Raw genomic sequence first — 20727 nt, 5'->3', positions numbered from 1 at the left:
GGATATAAAAATCCTAAAAGGAAATGTTCAGCAAGTATGAGTACAGAAGACGACTTGACGTAACCTGGCACGTCCAGCACTAAAGTGACCAACAAAGCACAGGAAAACAACAGTCCTGGATAATGTGGTTTCTGCAGCAGTCTGGCATCTGCATCTCTGTTTTACCAGTTCTATGAATGACATCGTAGCTTCCATTACCAACTGGGCTACGTCTGCTAGTGCAAAATGGATCGCATTGCCTTCAGATGGGTATAGGTCTGACATTGCTCCACTAAACTTGGCTTCTTTTCACATGTTATTCTTGCTGTAAAAAGAGGAGCAGCGCCCAGATGCAGTGTGAACAGAGCCTGATATGCATTTACCCCGCTGCATTTTCTGGTCTCGTGTACACTTAGTCATTGTATAGTGAAATATTAAAGACTTATTACTGATGATGTATTCTCAGGACAGGTCATCAGTACCCGATCATCTGACACTCAGGCCCACCGCCGATCAGCTGTTTGAGAAGGCACCGGCGCTCACAGCCGCAGCCTTATTGCAGCACACCAAGCACAGCACCGTACATTGTATAGCGGCTCAGCCTCATTCACTTCAATGGGGCTGAACTGCTCCGAGGCCACGTGACTGGTGAATGTGATGTCACGTGGCCTAAGGAAAGCTGTGAGAAGATGGCGGCGCTACTGTGGGGGGGAAGGGGGTCAGTGTATACACCTCAGCTCATGGCACATCTCAAGCGAGGAGGAAGTACAGTGTTCCAGGCACGATATTTCGGACGAGCTAGTGCCAACACCAGGAAGCTAAGGGAATGTAAATAACGGGTGGGCTGGCGGCAGAGACTCCATGACTTGGCGAATCCAGCCATACGCCCCCGTGACTCCTGGTCCCACACAGACCTCAGGTCAGACTGAAATACTACTTTTTGTTTCAGGAAAAGGGCTTTACGGTAGTTTGAAAACTGCGTATTGTGAACAGCAGCAACATGCCATTTGCTGCATAGGGAAAAACCTGATGACAGGTTCCCTTTAATATTCAATTTCTTACCACTCTCAACATGTCTGCTTGCAGTCAGTGTACGGAAGCTAAAAACATGTCCTCCTAATGTGCCGCTCACACAGGTATATATTACATCATTGCAATGCTATACTGTGTAAACAGGATGGGGTGTAAGCGTCGGAATACGCTGGTACCTGAGGATACAATATTTAACATGCAATGGTCTTTCCTGCCCCGTCATATTAAACTAGACTGAACATACACAATGCCTCAGATCTAACCAATCAACATGGCCAGTTCTCTGGTAAACCACCTGCATCGATCAAGGCACTACATGTCCTGTACTGCCCCCTGTCTGTAGCAGGATGAGCTGCTCCATTTTATTCTTCTGGTACGCCGTGTACTGTACAGGACCCTGAAGAAGCTCCTGTCCTCACCATACAAAGTGATTTACAGCTTCCAGCATCTGCTCCTGACTGTTATGTGTAAAGACTTCCTTCATCTGTCTTAGGGTACTTTCACACTAGCATTAGAAGAATCCGGCAGGCAGTTCCATTGCCGGAACTGCCTGCCGGATCCGGAAATCCGTATGCAAACGGATATCATTTGTTTCCAGATCCGGATGACAAATGCATTGTAATACCAGATGCGTCTCTCCGGTGTCAACCGGAAAAACGGATCCGGTATTTATTTTTATTTTTTTCACATCTTTAAAGGTTAGCACATGTGCAGACCGGAAAACCGGATCCGTCAATGCGGCAATTTCATGAACACTTGGTACCAGATCCGGCATTAATACATTTCAATAGAAATTAATGCCGGACCCGGCAAGTGTTCCGGAATTTTGGCCAGGGAAAAAACCGCAGTATTTTCTCCTGCCAAATACCGTAAAAGGGACGGAACGGAAGAAATCCTGATGCATTCTGAACGGATTGCTTTCCATTCAGAATGCATTAGGATAAAACTGATGCGTTTTTTTCCGGTATTGAGCCCCTAGGACGGAACTCAATAGCGGAAAATTTTAACGATTGTGTGAAAGTACCCTTAGTGCTCTTTCACACTTGCGTTCTTGTCTTCCGGCATAGAGTTCCGTCGTCGGGGCTCTATGCCGGAAGAATCCTGATCAGGATTATCCTAATGCATTCTGAATTGAGAGAAATCCGTTCAGGATGCATCAGGATGTCTTCAGTTCCGGAACGGAACGTTTTTTGGCCGGAGAAAATACCGCAGCATGCTGCGCTTTTTGCTCCGGCCAAAAATCCGGAACACTTGCCGCAAGGCCGGATCCGGAATTAATGCCCATTGGAAGGCATTGATCCGGATCCGGCCTTAAGCTAAACGCCGTTTCGGCGCATTGCCGGAGCCGACATTTAGCTTTTTCTGAATGGTTACCATGGCTGCCAGGACGCTAAAGTCCTGGCAGCCATAGTAAAGTGTAGCGGGGAGCGGGGGAGCAGCATACTTACCGTCCGTGCGGCTCCCCGGGCGCTCCAGAGTGACGTCAGGGCGCCCCAAGCGCATGGATCATGTGATCGCATGGATCATGTCATCCATGCGCATGGGGCGCTCTGACGTCATTCTGGAGCGCCCGGGGAGCCGCACGGACTGTAAGTATCCCACTCCCCCGCTCCCCGCTACTACTATGGCAACCAGGACTTTAATAGCGTCCTGGGTGCCATAGTAACACTGAAAGCATTTGGAATACGGTTCCGTCTTCAAATGCTTTCAGTACACTTGCGTTTTTCCGGATCCGGCGGGCACCTCCGGCAACGGAAGTGCACGCCGGATCCCAACAACGCAAGTGTGAAAGAGGCCTTAGTTATCTGCTTATTTTTCTTGAATCTTCACTTTCTCTTACCCTGGTATGACATTTTGGGGCTTCGAAACCAATTACTAGGTTTCCGCAGTGGTTCTAAACTCAAGTTACAATGGTTTCAACTTACAATGGTCGTCCCAGAACAAATTAAAGGGAACCTGTCACCTCAAAAATGCATCTACACCCGCCAGCAGTACCTCATAGTAGCCCGCAGCCTGTTAATAATCATATATTCCATCCTGTTGTCCAATACTGCGCAAGTTCAAAAAAGGTTTATTATCTATGAGCGCTATAGTGCCGGCCAGCTTGAAGTCAAGGTAACCACGCGCCCCAACTGTCCCCTCTTGCCTGAGAGTGACAGCCTGCAGTGCGGCTGCGATTCCCCAAGTCTCGCGCATGCGCACTGCGCTCTGTAGTAATGCGCTATCCCATCTCCTGCTGCCGCTGTTAGCCGGGTTACAGCGCCGCAATGCGCATGCGCTAGACTTGGGGAATCGCAGTCGCACTGCAGGCTGTCACTCTCAGGCAAAAAGGGACAGTTAGGGCACGGTACTGCTGGAGGGTGTAGATGCATTTTTGAGGTGACAGGTTCCCTTTAATATTTAGTATACATAAAACATGATAGAGTGAAGCCATTCCAAAAGACCACCCCTTATCCAGACCGATTTAAAGTTCCATCCTACATTATGCATGCCGGCCAACTTCTTTGAGAGGACCACTCTTCTGGAAGACCACTTTCGAGTGGAATTTTGGATGGTCATTTCACTGAGGTTTCACGGTAAATAAATGGCTCTCCATACAGAGACAGCAAGCAGAGCAGAAAACGTTGGTGCTACATAAAGATTATTATTAGGCTCCATTCACACGTCCGTTCCGCATTTTGGGGACCGCACATCGCCGGCACTAATAGAATATGCCTATTCTTGTCCACAATTGCGGACAAGAATAGGACATATTCTATTTTTTTCAGGAACGGAATTGCGGACCCGGAAGTGCGGGTCCGCAATTCCGTATCCGGGCAGCACATCGTACTGCCCCATAGAAATAAATGGGTCTGCAATTCCGTTCTGCAAAATGCAGAACGAAATTGCGGACGTGTGAATGGGGCCTTACAGATATAAGGTGATACACAAATGATGTTAGTCCCAGGATGTACATGTGAGGATGTGCCAACAGACATCCATTGGAAATAGACGTTACACTTGGACACAATTGGACGTGGTTACTTACTTCGTACTTCCTGTAGGAAATCCAGACAGGGCCGACTAGTTTCTGAGATGCTTAGTGATACATCTAGTGGGGTCTGACCCTCATAGTTCCTAGTGTTCGTGTCTGCACCATAATTGTACAACATCCGGGCGCATAGAACATCATCCCGGAGGGCTGAAATGTGAAGAGGGGTCTGTCCATCCTCTAGTCGCCCTAAGTTCGTATCAGCACCTCTTTGGAGAAACATGCGACAGTAAGAATGGTTACTTTTCAGCACGGCATAGCGTAGCAAGAACCCGTTTTGAATATCGATATTGGCATTATGGTCCAGTAGGATCTTCACGCAGCTGGATCTTTCCCGAATGATGGCAAGCTGCAAGGGAGTCGTACCCTTGTCACTTAAAGGGTCAACCTCGGCCTTGAACTCCAAAAGCAGAGTGACAAAGGAGTCTCTACCATAGTGGGCAGCCACATGCAGGGGCGTCCAGCCGTCATTGCTCTTGGCGTTGATGATGTCACTGCGGTGCTCTGACTCCAGCAGAAGGCGTGCAATCCGAGCCCGTCCGTGCATGGCAGCATAGTGCAATGCGGTGAAGCCTCCAATCAGGTCCTTCACTGTAGGATCCGCTGAAACAGAAAACAATGAGGTTACCCAATGTTCATATGACATTTTAACCATCAACGAGTGGATTTTTACATAGCGGTAACTATACTGCAACACCACCGTCATAATCAGTCTGCAAGAATATACTTTATTTAGAAAATCCTAATTAAAAAGCACAATGACATAGGTATTGTTGGTTGAGCAGAACCATGGGAGGTCCAAGAAGAGCAGTCATAGGGATACTACCGCTGTATGAAAGTGACGTTATTACCATGTGCAATACCTACCCCTCAGAGAAGCAAGTATAGGGGCAACCTATAAATCTTGCCTAGGAATATATACTGCCCAAGTGTGTTAATGTAGATGTTGTTTGGTCAAGCATCTATGAACATGTCTGCCCATCCCTGTGGAAAGAGTACATGGACGTAAACGGAGAAGAAAAAATAAATAATCTGCCATTGATTTTACGATAAATGCACGACAAAATCAGCAACAAATACATGGCTTTTAGGCCTCATTCACATCTCCGTCAAGCTGATCTGGCACAAATGCCGGCTGTCAGACGGACAAAAAAAAAACGTTGCATGTAACGTTTTTTGTCCGGTTGAATGATAATCCCGGCATTTATTCTGGAAAGTGGCCAGATCACCGCCGGACCTCACTGCAGTCAATGGGGATCTGGTGGTGAACTAGAGAATCCAGCAGGCTGTCCTCTGATTGACGGAGATGTGAACGAAGCCTTACTGTGGATTTGCTGCAAATTTCAGTCTATGCATTAAAAAGGGTGACAGAAAATGTGCAACATAAATGGACAACCTTTATATACATCTGTAAAGATCGTGTGTGTGTGTGTGTGTGTGTGTGTGTGTGTGTGTATGTGTGTATATATATATATATATATATATATATATATATATGTATGTGTGTGTGATGAGAGTAATTTCTTTCCTCCTGCAGTATACTGGGAAGCCGTCGATGCATCCTCCTCCATATCAGCAGTCCTATTACACAATTTCACACAAGAAGACTTGGCAGCCTGCTGTGCCCTCTGTTGCCTCCACGTCTTCTGCGCTTCATGTCCTTGCTAAGAGAAAGCATGTGTCAGAACATCTGCCGATCATTGGATTTCCTGTGGTCTGGCACGACTGGTGTACGGAATTTAGGTAACATGCTCCTCTGTGGCTTGTCGCCTTTCCAAGCAATACAACATACATTATTTAAGGGTCTTCTGGTACACTGTGTCCAGTGTGCGGGGAGCGTGCCCCTGCAGTTAATGTAAATGAAAGTGAAGGGACAGGAAGAGTGTAATGGAAATCTGTCTTCCTCTGACTCTTGTTTGATTACTGGGCTGTTTGAAGAGACATTATTTCTGGAACCCGTTCATCAGTTACCTGTGCTCAAAGGCAATGTCATGAAATCAAAGCTGCAGAGGCACAAGAATGAATGGGGCACATCAAAGACGGGCAAGGGAGATGCAAGAACAAAATACCACCTGGCACAATGAGCGACCAAAGACCAGGGCAAATCTGCCACTCACCAGAGTGGTGACTCACAGCAGCTATTCATTGCTTAAACTTTATTATAACCAGCACCAGGCCCCATTCTGCCCTTACACTACCTGGGAAAAGGTGGCAACCCTTTCATCTCTGGGCTTTTTGGCCACACACCTCACTAACAGGTGCCTATGAACAAGCACACAGCCTTGCAATCCGCAGTGGCAGCAGAGCGCGTCATACCAAGGAGCTCTTGGATTTCCAATATGGCACTGTCAGAGGATTTAAAGGGGTATTCTGTTTGGTACAAGTTATCCCCTGTACAAAAGGGGCATCAATATCAGATCGGCAGGGGTCCGACACCCAGCATCCCCGCTGAAAAGCTGGTTGAAAAGAAGGCTGCGTGCCGTGCCAGCGCTGCCTTCTGTTCATTGTTAAAGGGGTATTCCCATCACAGACAGTGGGGGCATATCGCTAGAATAGGCCCCCATTGTCTGATTGGTGCGGGACCCAGGGGTGGACAACGAGAACAGAGCGGGGAGAGTTGTGGCTGCGTGGCCCCCGCTCCCATTCATTTCTATAGGGCCGACGGAAATAACCGAGCCATCGCTCTGCTATGTTCAGCGGCCCCATAGAAATGAAGGGAGGGCGGCTGCGCACGCGCCCTGCACTACTTTCCCCGCTCTGTTCTCCGTGTAGGTGCGTGTCTCAGTGGTGGGACCCGCTCCTATCAGACAATGGGGGCATATCCTAGCGATGTGCCCTCATTGTCTGTGATGGCAAAACCCCTTTAAGGCTACTTTTACATACGAGCTTTACATTCTTGTTTTGAGATCTGGCAAAGGATCTCAAAACCGGAGGAAAATGCTTCCGTTTTGTCCCTATTCATTGTCAATGGGGACAAAACAGAACAAACCAGATCAAAATGCACTCCGTTCCGGTTTGTTCAGTTTTTTGTGGTTGTATTAAACCGAAACTGAACAAACCGGATACAGCACGAAAATTAGTCAATGGTGCTAGATCCGTTTTTGGGGATAAAAAAAATAAAAATACGGTTTGTTCAGTTTCGGTTTAATACAATCATATCCAAACGAAACAGATGCATCTGGATGTATAAAATCCAACTGAAGCGTTTTGCTCCGGTTTTGAGATTCCCTTGGATTTCAAAACCGGAAGGCAAAGCGCATATGTAAAAGTAGCCTTACCTGCTCGTCGTTGCAACCGCAGCGGTGAGCAGGTGTAATTACAAGAAGCCGTCCCATTCACTTCAATGGGAGGTCTGTTTCAATACACTATAATATGAACGAACTGTCCCATTGAAGTGAATGGGACGACTTCGGTGTAATTACACCTGCTCACCGCTGCGGTTGCAATGATGAGCAGGTATACAATAAAGAGAAGGCAGCACCTGCACCGCACGCCAGCTGATTGGCAGGGGTGCCGGGTGTCAGACTCCTGATGATCGGATATTGATGACCTATCCTGAGGATAGATCATCAATAAGAATAACTTGGACAACCCCTTTAAGATCGGTGGGGGTCCTACTGCTGGAACCAACACCGATCACGAGAATGGGGGCCACATACCGCTGCAGCTCCCCTAAAACGACCGGAGCGGCCAGTCGCACGTGCGCGGCCGCTCCATTCATTTCTAGGGGAGTTCCGGAGATAGAGCTGCAGGGGTACAGGGCCTCTGTTCTCATGATCTGTGGAGGTCCCCTACTGATCTTAAAGTTATCCCCTATCCTGTGGATAGAGGATAACTTGTACTAACTGGAATACCCCTTTAACCTTTCCAACAGGCTTGGTCTAAGATAGGGACCTATGACTCTAACGGTCAAGCCCACGCACAGCAGCACAGTTTTATCACAGAATCACGCAGCCACACTGGGAGGCCGTAACCGAACCATTGCAAAAATAGAACTCCCAGCCTGCTCTCTCCACTCTGCAAGTGTGCATGCGGGGGGTTGCTCTAAACCCTTGGTGTTGGTGGGGATCCTAGTGGTCGAACGCTCAGTGAACAATTTTATGGCAGGTTTTACTGATGTGCTATAAAAAAAAAAAATCCAATTTAGGACAATTCTCTTTTGATGGAAGGGTCACTGACAATAAGCTGGTCACAGAAGGTCTTGCTACTGGGAACCCTAGGGATCAGGCTGTAACCTGCTGGGAAACCTGGCACCAAGTGGACAATTCCCTGCAGCGCCACCACAGGAGAAATAATGCATTACGTGATGCTCACTGGGAGAATTGCAACGTCATGGATCTGGTAAGTCCTCGCAGGGATAGATGCTCTACATTTGCTCCCCACGGATCCTAAAGAGGAGACCCTACTTTATTACCAGACAAGCCGTAGTAACTACACGCTGTCTACCAGCTGAGACGCTGCACGAAGCCACCGTACGTCTGTCCAGACTCCATACTACAAGTTGCTGCTGCTTGCTTCACTCTATTGTCGGCCATGATCATGTACATTTGGGAGCACCTTTAATAAAGACAAGTAATCCTAGAGCACTGAACCTTCTCTAATAAATCTTCTATATTTCTGACCCCAGCCCTCTGGATGGTTCCAATTGCTGTTGGAATTAAAATACACGAGGACATCACTTTCCCACTAGAAACCACAAGCTAGAAAAACACCATCTCTGGCAACCGAATGCGAGAAATGCGGATGTCAGCGAACTGACATCGCTGTGACGTTAGCCTTGCTCTACACACGGATTTATTTGCTCACAGTAATCCTTATGTACAGATTACACGGACGGTATTAATTGGGTGGTTACACGGTCTTATCAAAAGCCATTAAAATAGTTCAAACAGTGCGTGATCAAAGGTGTACTAACCTGAGCGCTGTCCAGTATGCTCGTGCTAGAAGCTGACCACGTACATTACAGAACAGTGGTCTGTGCATGGCCCAGCTTTCTGCTGCATGGACACACTTTTTCAAAATGTATAAATCAAAAAAACTTTTAGTAACAGAAGCAAACTGGACACAGTTCAGAAGCCGTTGACGCCAACTGGACACTGGTGCCATGTTTCAGCAGGATACCACCAATTTCTGCTGAGGCAGGTCCTTCAAACTAGAGAACACATAAAAATGCACCTCTGGGAAGGCCTGTCCAAACATATAATGCGTACACCATCTACTGCAAGTACAAAAATCATCAAGCTGAAATGAATGTAGATGGAAATATGAGCTACTTTTATAGATAAGTAACAATAACTTCTGAGCGCAAAATAACTCACTGAATCCCCACTCGGAACCTGTAAGGCTATAAGGAGGCATTATTGTATAGCTCCTGCAGAGCTATGCAGACATGCAGTCCTTCCCCTGGATCACTAGGTGCTGATGCATCTGCTGCAGTTTATACATTATAGGATATGCTGCCATCTCCTGGCAAAAAAGCAGAATTACATCAGACTGCTTTGAAATTGTACTCCACCACATAAATCATTCTGTAGCACTAATGAAAACCTTCAGACTTAATAAATCAATAAATAAAATACATGTGCTGAAGATTTTTATTAAATGGACAAACTGAACATGTGGTAGCATGTTAAAGCGAGTCAGTCACCAGGAAACCCAATGTTAAAGGGAACGTGTTGCCAATTATTTTTTTTCTGCCTGTAAAATACATACCGTAGCATAAATCCATTTCACGAGGTCAAATTCCTCAGGCATTAAAGAGATTTTATTTTATTTTTTTACTAAATGACCTATCCTCTGAAAAGGTTGTCAGTATCTGATCGGTGAGGGTCCAACATCCGAGACCCCCGTTGATCAGCTGTTTGAGAAGGCAGTGGTCCACCTGTGGACACGTTCATCGGTCACATAGCCTAGGAACAGCTAGACAATGTACAGCGCTGTATTTGGTAAGCACAGTTAGAACGCCACAGCACTCCCAGGAGCGCCGTGGCCTTCTCAAAACAGCTGATCGGCAGGGGTCCTGGGTGATGGACCCCCACTGATCAGCTACTGATGACCTCCCTCCAAGTCTTGATTGACAGGGCCAGGCAGCGTTTGCATCCTCCTGTCGGCCCTGAGCGCATGGTAAATCTCACGCCTGCGCCGTTCAGTATTCAGCGCAGGTGCAGTAAGGAAGTCAGCAGCCAGTAAGCGTCCTTCCTTCACTATGCCTGCGCCGAATAGTGAACGGCACGGCACAGGCGCGAGATTATATATTTTTTTTTATTCAAAGTCATCTTTTTATTGCAATAAAGGTATGCATAGAACATCAAGGAGTCAGTCAGGTTATACATCAATGTCCGGAAAACATAGTAGTATCACCCGGCCATCAGGGCAACACATCTTGACAAAAGTCATGTATACAAAGATCGCAGAACACTTACAGTACCCGATTACATATAGACATTTCCGAAAAAGAAAAGTAACTCCATAACATTTCAACTCCCCCCCCCCCCTTGACCATGCAGAGAGATGGGTACACCCATTCAGTAGTCAGAAGACAAAAAGCGCAGAGCAATGCTGCATATCACTGATACGTAGACATGATCTCCCATAATATCTAATCTAATAAACTAAGATAGTTGGCCTAGTAGGGATAGTTGCCCCCTCAAGCAATCTCTTGTTAATGCTAGTGAAGCCAGATTTCCAGATTCCAGCCACATTGACAAAAATGTATGTGGACATTTTCGTTTAACATACACCCCTCTTTCAAAGCGCAAAACAGTATTCAGCCTATTAATATATTCCTGTCTAGTGGGAGGTTTCACCTGTATCCAATGCTTGGCGATTAGGATCCTCGCCTGGAATAACATCCGGTGAATACACAGGGACTTTGAATCGTCCATTCCTGAGGAATCCAGCATATCCAACACACAGACCCTGGGATCATTGGGTAACACTATCTGGGTCGTTGCAGCGACAATGTCTCGTACATCTTCCCAATATTTACCCAGTTTCGGGCAGCCGCAAACCATATGAAGCAGTGTCGCTTCTGGTGATCCACAACGAGGGCATGCGGAATCTGTAAACCAATTTTAAATAGGAGCTTGGGGGTTCTATACACTATACACTCTATGAATAAGATATATCTCAGACAATCTTTGAGATAGTTGAGGGTTGCGCCACAAGGGCGTATCATCATAAAACCCTGTCAAACTCGCTGATTTCTTAAATTCAGACCATATTCTGGCTATAAAGGGAGATTGTGGGGAGTCTTACCAAGAGGCTGCTGCTTACCTATTTCAACCGAGGCAATGGGTGATCTCTGCTTCATCACAGAGGAAACGATAGCAGCCGAGGAGTCTAAGTTATTGGTCCTCGACCACCCTGTAATATGTTGCAATTGCGCAGCTATAAAGTATAACCACGGGTTTGGAAGAGACAGGCCGCCCTCATCTTTACCTTTTTGGAGTGTCTCTATACAAATTCTCGGTTGCTTTTTCCCCCCAGAGCAATGACCTAAAAATCCTGTGAATTTTGTAGAATATTCTGTGAGGGACCCATATCGGAGAATTATGTAACAGGTATAATAATTGTGGCACGAGTATCATCTTGATTAAGTTACAGCGGCCAATGACCGAAAAGGGGGGGGGTTTACACCAAGCATTAGTTTGGGTCCCAAATTTAGTAATTTACCGCTCTATGTTAATTTTTATGTACTCAGCTGGTATTTGAAGCTAGAGGTCATCTGTAAAGGTACACGACCGGGGTCCAATTGCGGCGGGGTAGAATCCAGCGGAAGAATTGTGGACTTATCCCAATTAATTTTTAAGCCAGAATAGTTGCCAAAATCGACAATCTCCTTCATTACGGGATCTATAGACGTCTGCAGATCTCCCACATATAACAAGTCTTCTGCGTAAAGCGAGACTCTTTCCTCCTGTGGGCCTAGGGGAAATCCCTGCCAGTGAGGAGAAGATTGCAGCAGACAGGCTAGAGGCTAAACCGCTATCGCGAACAACAGAGGGGACAAGGGGCAGCCCTGACGCGTACCCCTATGTAGAGGGAATTGATCAGAAAGTATCCCATTCGCCCTGATCCGTGATAGTGGTGAACAGGCGTGAGATTTAACATGCACTCAGGGCCGGGAGGAGGATGTGAACGCTGCCTGGCCCTGTCAATCAAGACTCTGAGGGAGACACCCGTTTAATATAAGGAATGGCACTAGGCAGGGGTGTCCATTGTCCCCCTTGCTATTTGTTTTGACACTTGAGCCCCTTCTTCAAACAATTAGAAATGACTCTGCTATCAAGGGCATAACCCTTGGAGATCAAGAACATAAAATAGCAGCCTTCTTGGATGACATGCTTGTAATGATCAGCATTCCAAAGTCTGCGCTTCCTAGAATTTATCAACATCTGGAAAACTTTGTTCCAATTTTAAAGTGAATCATAGCAAATCATTTATCATTTGCTCAGGCCTATCTACGTCTACAAAACAAAAACTAGCTCAAGCTTCCCCCTTTAACTGGACAGCCCCTTTCCTGACATATCTAGGGATCAAAATTAGTACAGATCCATCTCAATGGTTTGCTTTGAACTATGACCCCCTGCTATTAGAAATCACTAAGATAATTAAAAATCTGGAACTACCAATACTTTCGTGGTTTGGGAGGAAAAACATTTTGGCCTGATTAATCCTCCCGAAGTTAACATACCTACAACAGACTCTCCTCATACAAGTTCCCTCCTTATTCTATAAAAAGGTGAGATCTCTTATTAGCTCATTTATTTGGTTTAATAAAAGTCCTAGAATGTCTTACAAGTCTTTGAATAGAGCAAAAAAATGGGGTGGCATTGCCCTTCCAGACCCTGAACTTTATGGTAAAGCGGTTCTCCTAGCAAGAGCGATAGACTGGTTGAGGGAACCTTTCAACAAATCCTGGGTCTCTATGGAACAAACCCTACTGGGTTGCACCTTCAGGGCCTTTTTATTAGGCCATAGAACTGCTCAAACGTTACCCCCACTAGCTTCCTCATTAATGAGAGCTACACTTTCTGCTTGGAAGGGGATCAAGGATTCACAACACTGTATACCTTTTCCCTCTTTAACCCTGCAAATTAGGGATATTATGAATGTGGCACCTAAAGCTTTGCTTGATAGTGTGGCAGGTTCACTTAAAAACTCCACAACTCAAGTTAGAGACATATTGGGCGACTCTCATCCTTACTCCTTAGCAGACCTGAAAGTCAAGCTCAACTATAGTCATACAAATACCTCCCCTCTACTTTTCTTAAGGTCATATCTTCAACAAAATATTAACAGTAATGATTTCTCCCACCCACCGGTCTGGCTAGAAAGCCTTTTAGAAAGCACACAATACCCAACCAAACTAATTTCCCAGCTATATGATAAATTAAGAATGCCTGATGCTCTTTTTACCCCGGCGTACATTAGACTCTGGGAAAGAGTCCTGAACAAAACATTTTCCAGACAGGATATAGATCGGATATTGATTTCCCCACACAGAGCATCAAGATGTGTTAGAATTCAAGAAAACTGCTATAAAGTAGTAGCCAGGTGGTATAAAACCCCTGACAAAACTTGTTTGTACTCAGCGTCAGCATCAGACACATGCTGGAGGTGCTCAAGTTCTAGAGGTTCCTTCCTACATATATGGTGGGAATGTCCTCCCTTAAAGGAATGGTGGAAACAGATATTCGAGATATGCAACAAGTCTGTACAGTCGTGGCCAAATCATTGTTCTTCCATTGTTAACCATGGTGACCTGCAAAGAAACGCGTGCAGCCATCATTGCGTTGCATAAAAATGGCTTCACAGGCAAGGATATTGTGGCTACTAAGATTGCACCTCAATCAACAATTTATAGGATCATCAAGAACTTCAAGGAAAGAGGTTCAATTCTTGTTAAGGCGGCTTCAGGGCGTCCAAGAAAGTCCAGCAAGCGCCACAATCGTCTCCTAAAGAGTATTCAGCTGCGGGATCGGAGTGCCACCAGTGCAGAGCTTGCTCAGGAATGGCAGCAGGCATGTGTGAGCGCATCTGCACGCACAGTGAGGCGAAGACTTTTGGAAGATGGCCTGGTGTCAAGAAGGCCAGCAAAGAAGCCACTTCTCTCCAAAAAAAACATCAGGGACAGATTGATCTTCCACAGAAAGTATGGTGAATGGACTGCTGAGGACTGGGGCAAAGTAATATTCTCCGATGAAGCCTCTTTCCGATTGTTTGGGGCATCTGGAAAAAGGCTTGTCCGGAGAAGAAAAGGTGAGCGCTACCATCAGTCCTGTGTCATGCCAACAGTAAAGCATCCTGAGACCATTCATGTGTGGGGTTGCTTCTCATCCAAGGGAGTGGGCTCACTCACAATTTTGCCAAAAAACACAGCCATGAATAAAGAATGGTACCAAAACACCCTCCAACAGCAACTTCTTCCAACAATCCAACAACAGTTTGGTGAAGAACAATGCATTTTCCAGCACGATGGAGCACCGTGCCATAAGGCAAAAGTGATAACTAAGTGGCTCGGGGACCAAAACGTTGACATTTTGGGTCCATGGCCTGGAAACTCCCCAGATCTTAATCCCATTGAGAACTTGTGGTCAATCCTCAAGAGGCGGGTGGACAAACAAAAACCCACTAATTCTGACAAACTCCAAGAAGTGATTATGAAAGAATGGGTTGCTATTAGTCAGGAATTGGCCCAGAAGTTGATTGAGAGCATGCCCAGTCGAATTGCAGAGGTCCTGAAAAAGAAGGTCCAACACTGCAAATACTGACTCTTTCCATAAATGTCATGTAATTGTCGATAAAAGCCTCTGAAACGTATGAAGTGCGTGTAATTATATTTCACTACATCACAGAAACAACTGAAACGAAGATCTAAAAGCAGTTTAGCAGCAAACTTTGTGAAAACTAATATTTGTGTCATTCTCAAAACTTTTGGCCACGACTGAACATCCTCCCTTGCTCCTCGACCGGAGTTGGCGTTGTTGAATTTATTTCCGAAAACCACTAAAATCCTAAATATAGGCCTTTATAAACAACTTATTAACGCAGCTAGATTTTTGATCCCACTCCACTGGCTGTCGCCAGATGTCCCTTCTATTGAAAAATGGTGCTCCAGAGTGGACCAGATATATAGGCTTGAGGAAATATCCAACTGGGAATGCAGATCTATTCATAAATTTAGATCCACATGGCTCGCCTGGGAAACTTATAGAGGGCTCAAGATTGGTTAGATATCAGACGCCCACAGGTCGATGGGAGTTTCTCATATCCTTTCCCTATCCTTTCCCAATCTGTTTAACTTACTCACAGTTACACATGTAATCAGTCGTATATTAGTATTGTCTGGGTAAGACAGTCCAGAAGTGTTGCATCTCTCTTGGAATTTGGTCATCTGCCCGAATTTTCGATACCGATTATTATAATATTGCTAATAATCGAAGTAAAATGCCGTAATGTCCTGTATTCATCCTGCGATCTTGTCTTGTATACATCATACTGTCGTTGATATGTCAATTTTTATGTTGGAGAATGGAGATCTGTCATCACTCTCCGTTGCTCCTATGTTAACTTGTACTCATGCTTTTGCAAATAAAGCTTTTTTGAAAAATCAAAAAAAAGACTCTGAGGGAGGTGACAGAGGTAGGAGAACGGAGCCTCCTCTAGGAGCAGGAACAACGCCCCTATCGCCCCTCTCCCCCCCCCCCCCCCCCGCTCCTAAAGGCTAATTTGCATATTATAAAAGTTACATTTATGGAGTAACGGGCATAGATAAAACTAGGAATAGGCTAGTTAGGTATAGCTGACATTAGCACATCGCTAAAGTCAGACAGTTTAATTTAGGTATTTCTGGTGACAAACCCTTTAAAGGTAAACATTTTTTAACAAGTTCCTGCAGCATGACCCCATAAACAGAGGATTCACTTACCTACTCCAGTTCTCTGCGCTGCTCCTGCTCTGTTTATATCTGGCTATGTGCATGGTCACATGCTCCGCTCCAGCCAATGACTGGCTTCAACAGTGACATCCTAACGCCAGTCATTGGCTGGAGCGGAGCATGTGACCATGCACATAGGCCAGCCAGATGTAAACAGCGCCGGTACCGGAAGATGGAGAGTGAGGAGGCAGCGTGGACCATGGGGGAGAGGAAGTATGAATCTTCTGTTTCAGGGGATATGCTGCAGGATCTTGATTAAAAATCACTTGCGGCCTACCCGGAGAATTTTACAAGAAGCATCGAGAGTTGTTACTCCCGTATCTCTTAGAGGTTTTCAGAGACACCTATCATACGGGTACTTTGCCAAACTCAATGAGAGAGGCGATAGTGGTAGCGCTCCCAAAATCGGGCAAGGATCTCACTCTGGTAGATTCCTATCGCCCTATTTCTCTTCTGACGGTCGACATTAAATAGTTAGCTAAGGTTCTAGCTAATAGACTTTTAGGTGTCATATCCACCATTGTCCATGAAGACCAGTGTGGTTTTATGCCTGGGAAATCTACATCCCTTAATTTGAGACGGTTGTTCCTAAATCTCCAGTGGGAAAAAGAGGGGGAGATGGTTGTCGTGCCGTGGTCTCACTCGACGCTGCCAAAGCGTTTGACAGCTTGGAGTGGGATTATCTTTGGGCGGTCATGTCTAAAATGGGATTTGGCCCTGTGTTTATTAATTGGGTGAAGCTACTATATAGCCAACCACGTGCTAGACTAAGAATAAATGGGGGAATCTCTCCGGTTTTGGAGCTTGAGAGGGGTACAAGGCAGGGGTGTCCCTTGTCGCCTCTTATTTGCGATCGCAATAGAACCTCTGGCCTGCCTCCTTAGATCTACCCCACTAATGCGGGCTTATGAAGAAGGTATAGGGAAAGGTTAGGGAAATCTTGGGTGTCTCTGGGCTACTGAATATTTCGCCCATTTGGAATAACCCTGCTCTGTCGGAACTTTCTCGTTTGACGGGCTTTTCCTTTTGGGAAACGAAGGGAATTTGGAATATTAGTCAGCTTTACTCCAATGGAGTTCTGAAACAGTTTCAGCTCCTCTGCACCGAGTTTGGATTACCCTGGACTCATTTCTACAGATACTTGCAGCTTAGACATGCTCTAGATACACAATCCAGAACATCTTCCCTGCAATTTACGTCTAACCAGCTGCTCAGTAAGGTCGTTGGGACAGGGTGAGTGAAGGGTGCCATCTCAACTGTCTATCAGTCGTTACATAAAGAATTCCTGAAAAATTCACGCTTAAGGTAAAATTACAGTGGGAAACTTTATTGCTAGGCTGAATGGTATAATACGGTTGGAAAGGGGGATACATCTTAAGCGAAATTGCATTTCAAAATTTTAGGCTATTTGGGGCTTGTGGGTCGATAGATCTGGAGTATGTAGTCCCTGGCTTGCTCTTACTAGAGGTGTGGGAAGTGTTATACACAGAGTGTAGGAATATTTGTTTTGTGGGTGTCCTAGGGGTCATGCAGTTGATACCCTTGAAAAGCCTTAATGCCCCTTCTTATTTCGGTACTTAAACTATATATGTTTGATTTGTACTACTGCATCTTTGCTATAATTGTCTACACAGTATACACTGTTTGCTAGTCCATCTCGAGTGGGGTGGGTGGGGGGTTATGCAATTATGGATCGACCGATATTGATTTTTTAGGGCCGTTACCGATACCAATAATTTGTGAACTTTCAGGCCGATAGCCGATAATTTATACCGATATTCTGGGAATTTTCATTTTTGAAAAAAAATAAAAAATTTCTACACAAATCTGTTGAAAATTAATATGTTTATTGTTAATGTGTATTTTTTATTTTTTTTGTAAATCTTTCTTTTTCATTTATACTCAATATTTATTTATTTTTTTTACTAACTTTTAGCCCCCTTAGGGACTAGAACCCTTGTCCTATTCAGGGTGAATAGGATCTCACACTGTCCCTGCTGCTCTGTGCATGGAGCTGAACATAGCAGCCAGGGTTTCAATAGCGTCCTGGCTGCCATGGTAACAGATCGGAGCCCCAGGATTACACTGATCGGAGGAGCAGGTGAGAGGGGATCCTGTGGCCACTGCCACTAATGATTAATACTGGGCGGGGGGCGTGGGTGGGGGGAGCGCACTGCGCCACCAACATTTTTAATACTGGGGTGGGGGGCGCACTGCGCCACCAATGATTAATACTGGGGGGGGGGGGGGGGCTGGGGGGGGGGGCGCACTGCGCCACCAATGATTAATACTGGGGGGCTTGGGGGGGGCGCACTGCGCCACCAATGAAGAGAAATCGCTCATTTATTCATATACAGGAGGCGGGAGCTGGCTGCAGAATCACATAGCCGGCTCCCGACCTCTATGAGCGGTAGCTGCGATCCGCGGCACCTAAGGGGTTAACTACCACAGATCGCAGCTACCGCTCATAGAGGTCGGGAGCCGGCTATGTGATTCTGCAGCCAGCTCCTGCCTCCTGTATATGAATGAATGAGAGATTTCTTTTCATTGGTGGAGCGGTGGCCAAAGCCCCTCCCCTTCTTTTGTCCTCTCTCCTCTAATTGGCGGCAGCAGCAGCACAGGGGGGGGAGACACGGCTTCCTTCTCCCCTGTGCTGCTGAGGGAACACGGAGAGCGCTGAGAGCAGCGCGTTCTGTGTTCCCAATACGTTAACGGTATATCGGCAAAATAGATGCCGATACGATAACTGTCAAAATCCTGAATATCGGCCGATAATATCGGTAAAACCGATAATCGGTCGATCCTTAGTTGCAATGTTTATATATCTTTGAATTGACTGCATGTGTACAATTTGCAAATTGTCATTTTTGTGAAAATTTTCAAAAATAGATAAAAAAATATTTGATCAAAAAATAAAATAAATCACTTGCACCAGAACACCCCTTTAATGTTTGTCACACAGAACTATCCCGAGCAATAATTCTTGGCTGTGCTGTATTGGCCCCATCTGTTTTTTGTCCCTACATAATTATATCCATGTACAGAGTCTTCAGTCCCCTTTAAATGGGACGATACAGATTGTCGGGAGGGAAGCTTCGCCTGTTCGTCAGTGGAGGAGACCGCTGCTATTATATATGCAGTGATCTCCTCCACAGTCTGGGGAGGAGTTATCGCTAATGCATTTGCTCGTCCCCATAAGGAGTCATTATTTGCCGGCAGCAGAACGTGTTTACACAGTACATTCTGCTGCCGGCATCAAAGATTTTGGTGTCCGTGTGAATTACCTGATGAACAACCTGGGTAATCGGCAGCACTTTTACACCGCCAGATAATCGCCAACAAGCGTTCCCATGAACGCTAAATGGTGATCATTTTGCGGATTCTCGGCCAGTGTAAAGGGCCCTTTAGTTCTCAGCACTACAGCAAAGTCAACTGTTCAACGATGGACCAGCATTTGCCATGGTTATGCACAGCAGAATAAGGCCTGTAATATTACACCAACAGATTATCGGGCAGATTTTCTGACGAATCATTGGTCAGATGGCCGTTTACACACACAGATCTTTTGTTATACATACCAACTATTAGTCTGATTGAACAGATATTGGTCAGATAATCTGTTGGTGTAATATAGGCCTTACAGGAGTCCTATCTGATGTAAGCATTATTTATTAACATTTTTCTGTGCCTGACTATTTTTATCTATACTGGACCTACTAAATTAATTGATATCCACATTGGGATATACACATGGATGATACAGAAACTGGATGTATTTGAAACTGCACACCGTTAAAGGTTTTGCTGATCTACATACATGAAAATGTCAAGAAAAAACACTGGGCCTAGCCCGGTTTCAACCCACAATGTACAGGGCTTGAGTCTGCGCAGTCAGGCAGCCTTAGGCACAACCCCCATATATTCTCAGTCAAAACCGGGCTAGGATCACATGAAGTCCCAGAACTGTTTGCAACATTATTAGACTGGGAAGTGCAGCGCTCACTCGGTAAGGTAAAAATATTCATCAGGATGCAATTCTTGAAAGACTCGCCACTGTGGGAGAGATTATAAAAAAAATATATATATCTTTTTTAAGTAGCAAGACCATCCAATAAATAAATTATTTATTAAGCGCATCATCCGGTCACACAAGGTTAAAACGTTAAAAGACACTTTTTTTCCTATGCAAGGACAAACTATTATTTATTTATTTTATTTCCAAAATGATTAGCGCCCATAGCAGAGAAAAATGGTGGGGGTAAATTCCACTTTCTATATGTGCTACACCCTTTTCTTAGGGCGGTGAAGGGGTTAATAGTAAGATCCATAGTGCTCTAAGGTAGATGTGGTGTTGTACCTAGACTCTATGACTGTCTAGTGTAGGAAAAGGTCAACATCTAATATTCCTGCAGAGTTATGTCTGGAAAAAAAACTTCCTTATGTTATCAGTGGGGGTCCAACCAGCCGGGCAAATACAGAGGGACTATTCTATGGTTAGGCCTTCAATGTATGTACTACTGGATGTTCTTATTTTATAAGATCTGTCACAGTAACAGGCTGTCTTCAAAAATCAGCTTGTAAGGCATAAAGAGAATCTGCCATCCCATACCAAAATGCAGTGCAATCTGTAGACAGCATGCTATAGAGCAGGAGGAGCTGAGCAGATTGATGTATAGTTTTATGTGAAATGAGTAAAAAAAAACCTTGTAATTTATTCATTTATATCTGTGCCATTTCTGACTTG

At 45.3% G+C, this 20727-nt stretch overlaps 1 protein-coding gene across 2 annotated transcripts in view; it reads right to left on the bottom strand.

The window, feature by feature from the left end:
• ASB7 (ankyrin repeat and SOCS box containing 7) overlaps positions 1 to 20727 on the bottom strand; it is a 47476-nt gene that overhangs the window by 10256 nt on the left and 16493 nt on the right. For both annotated transcript variants that reach the window (XM_040414247.1, XM_040414248.1), the window contains exon 5: positions 4040 to 4645. In XM_040414247.1, the coding sequence (XP_040270181.1) occupies positions 4040 to 4645 (606 nt within the window). The remainder of the gene's footprint in view (positions 1 to 4039; positions 4646 to 20727) is intronic.

This window comes from Bufo bufo, chromosome 1 (assembly GCF_905171765.1).
Source record: "Bufo bufo chromosome 1, aBufBuf1.1, whole genome shotgun sequence".
In the NCBI taxonomy this organism is placed as follows: Eukaryota; Metazoa; Chordata; class Amphibia; order Anura; family Bufonidae; genus Bufo; species Bufo bufo.
This window is presented reverse-complemented; position numbering and strand designations above follow the sequence as displayed.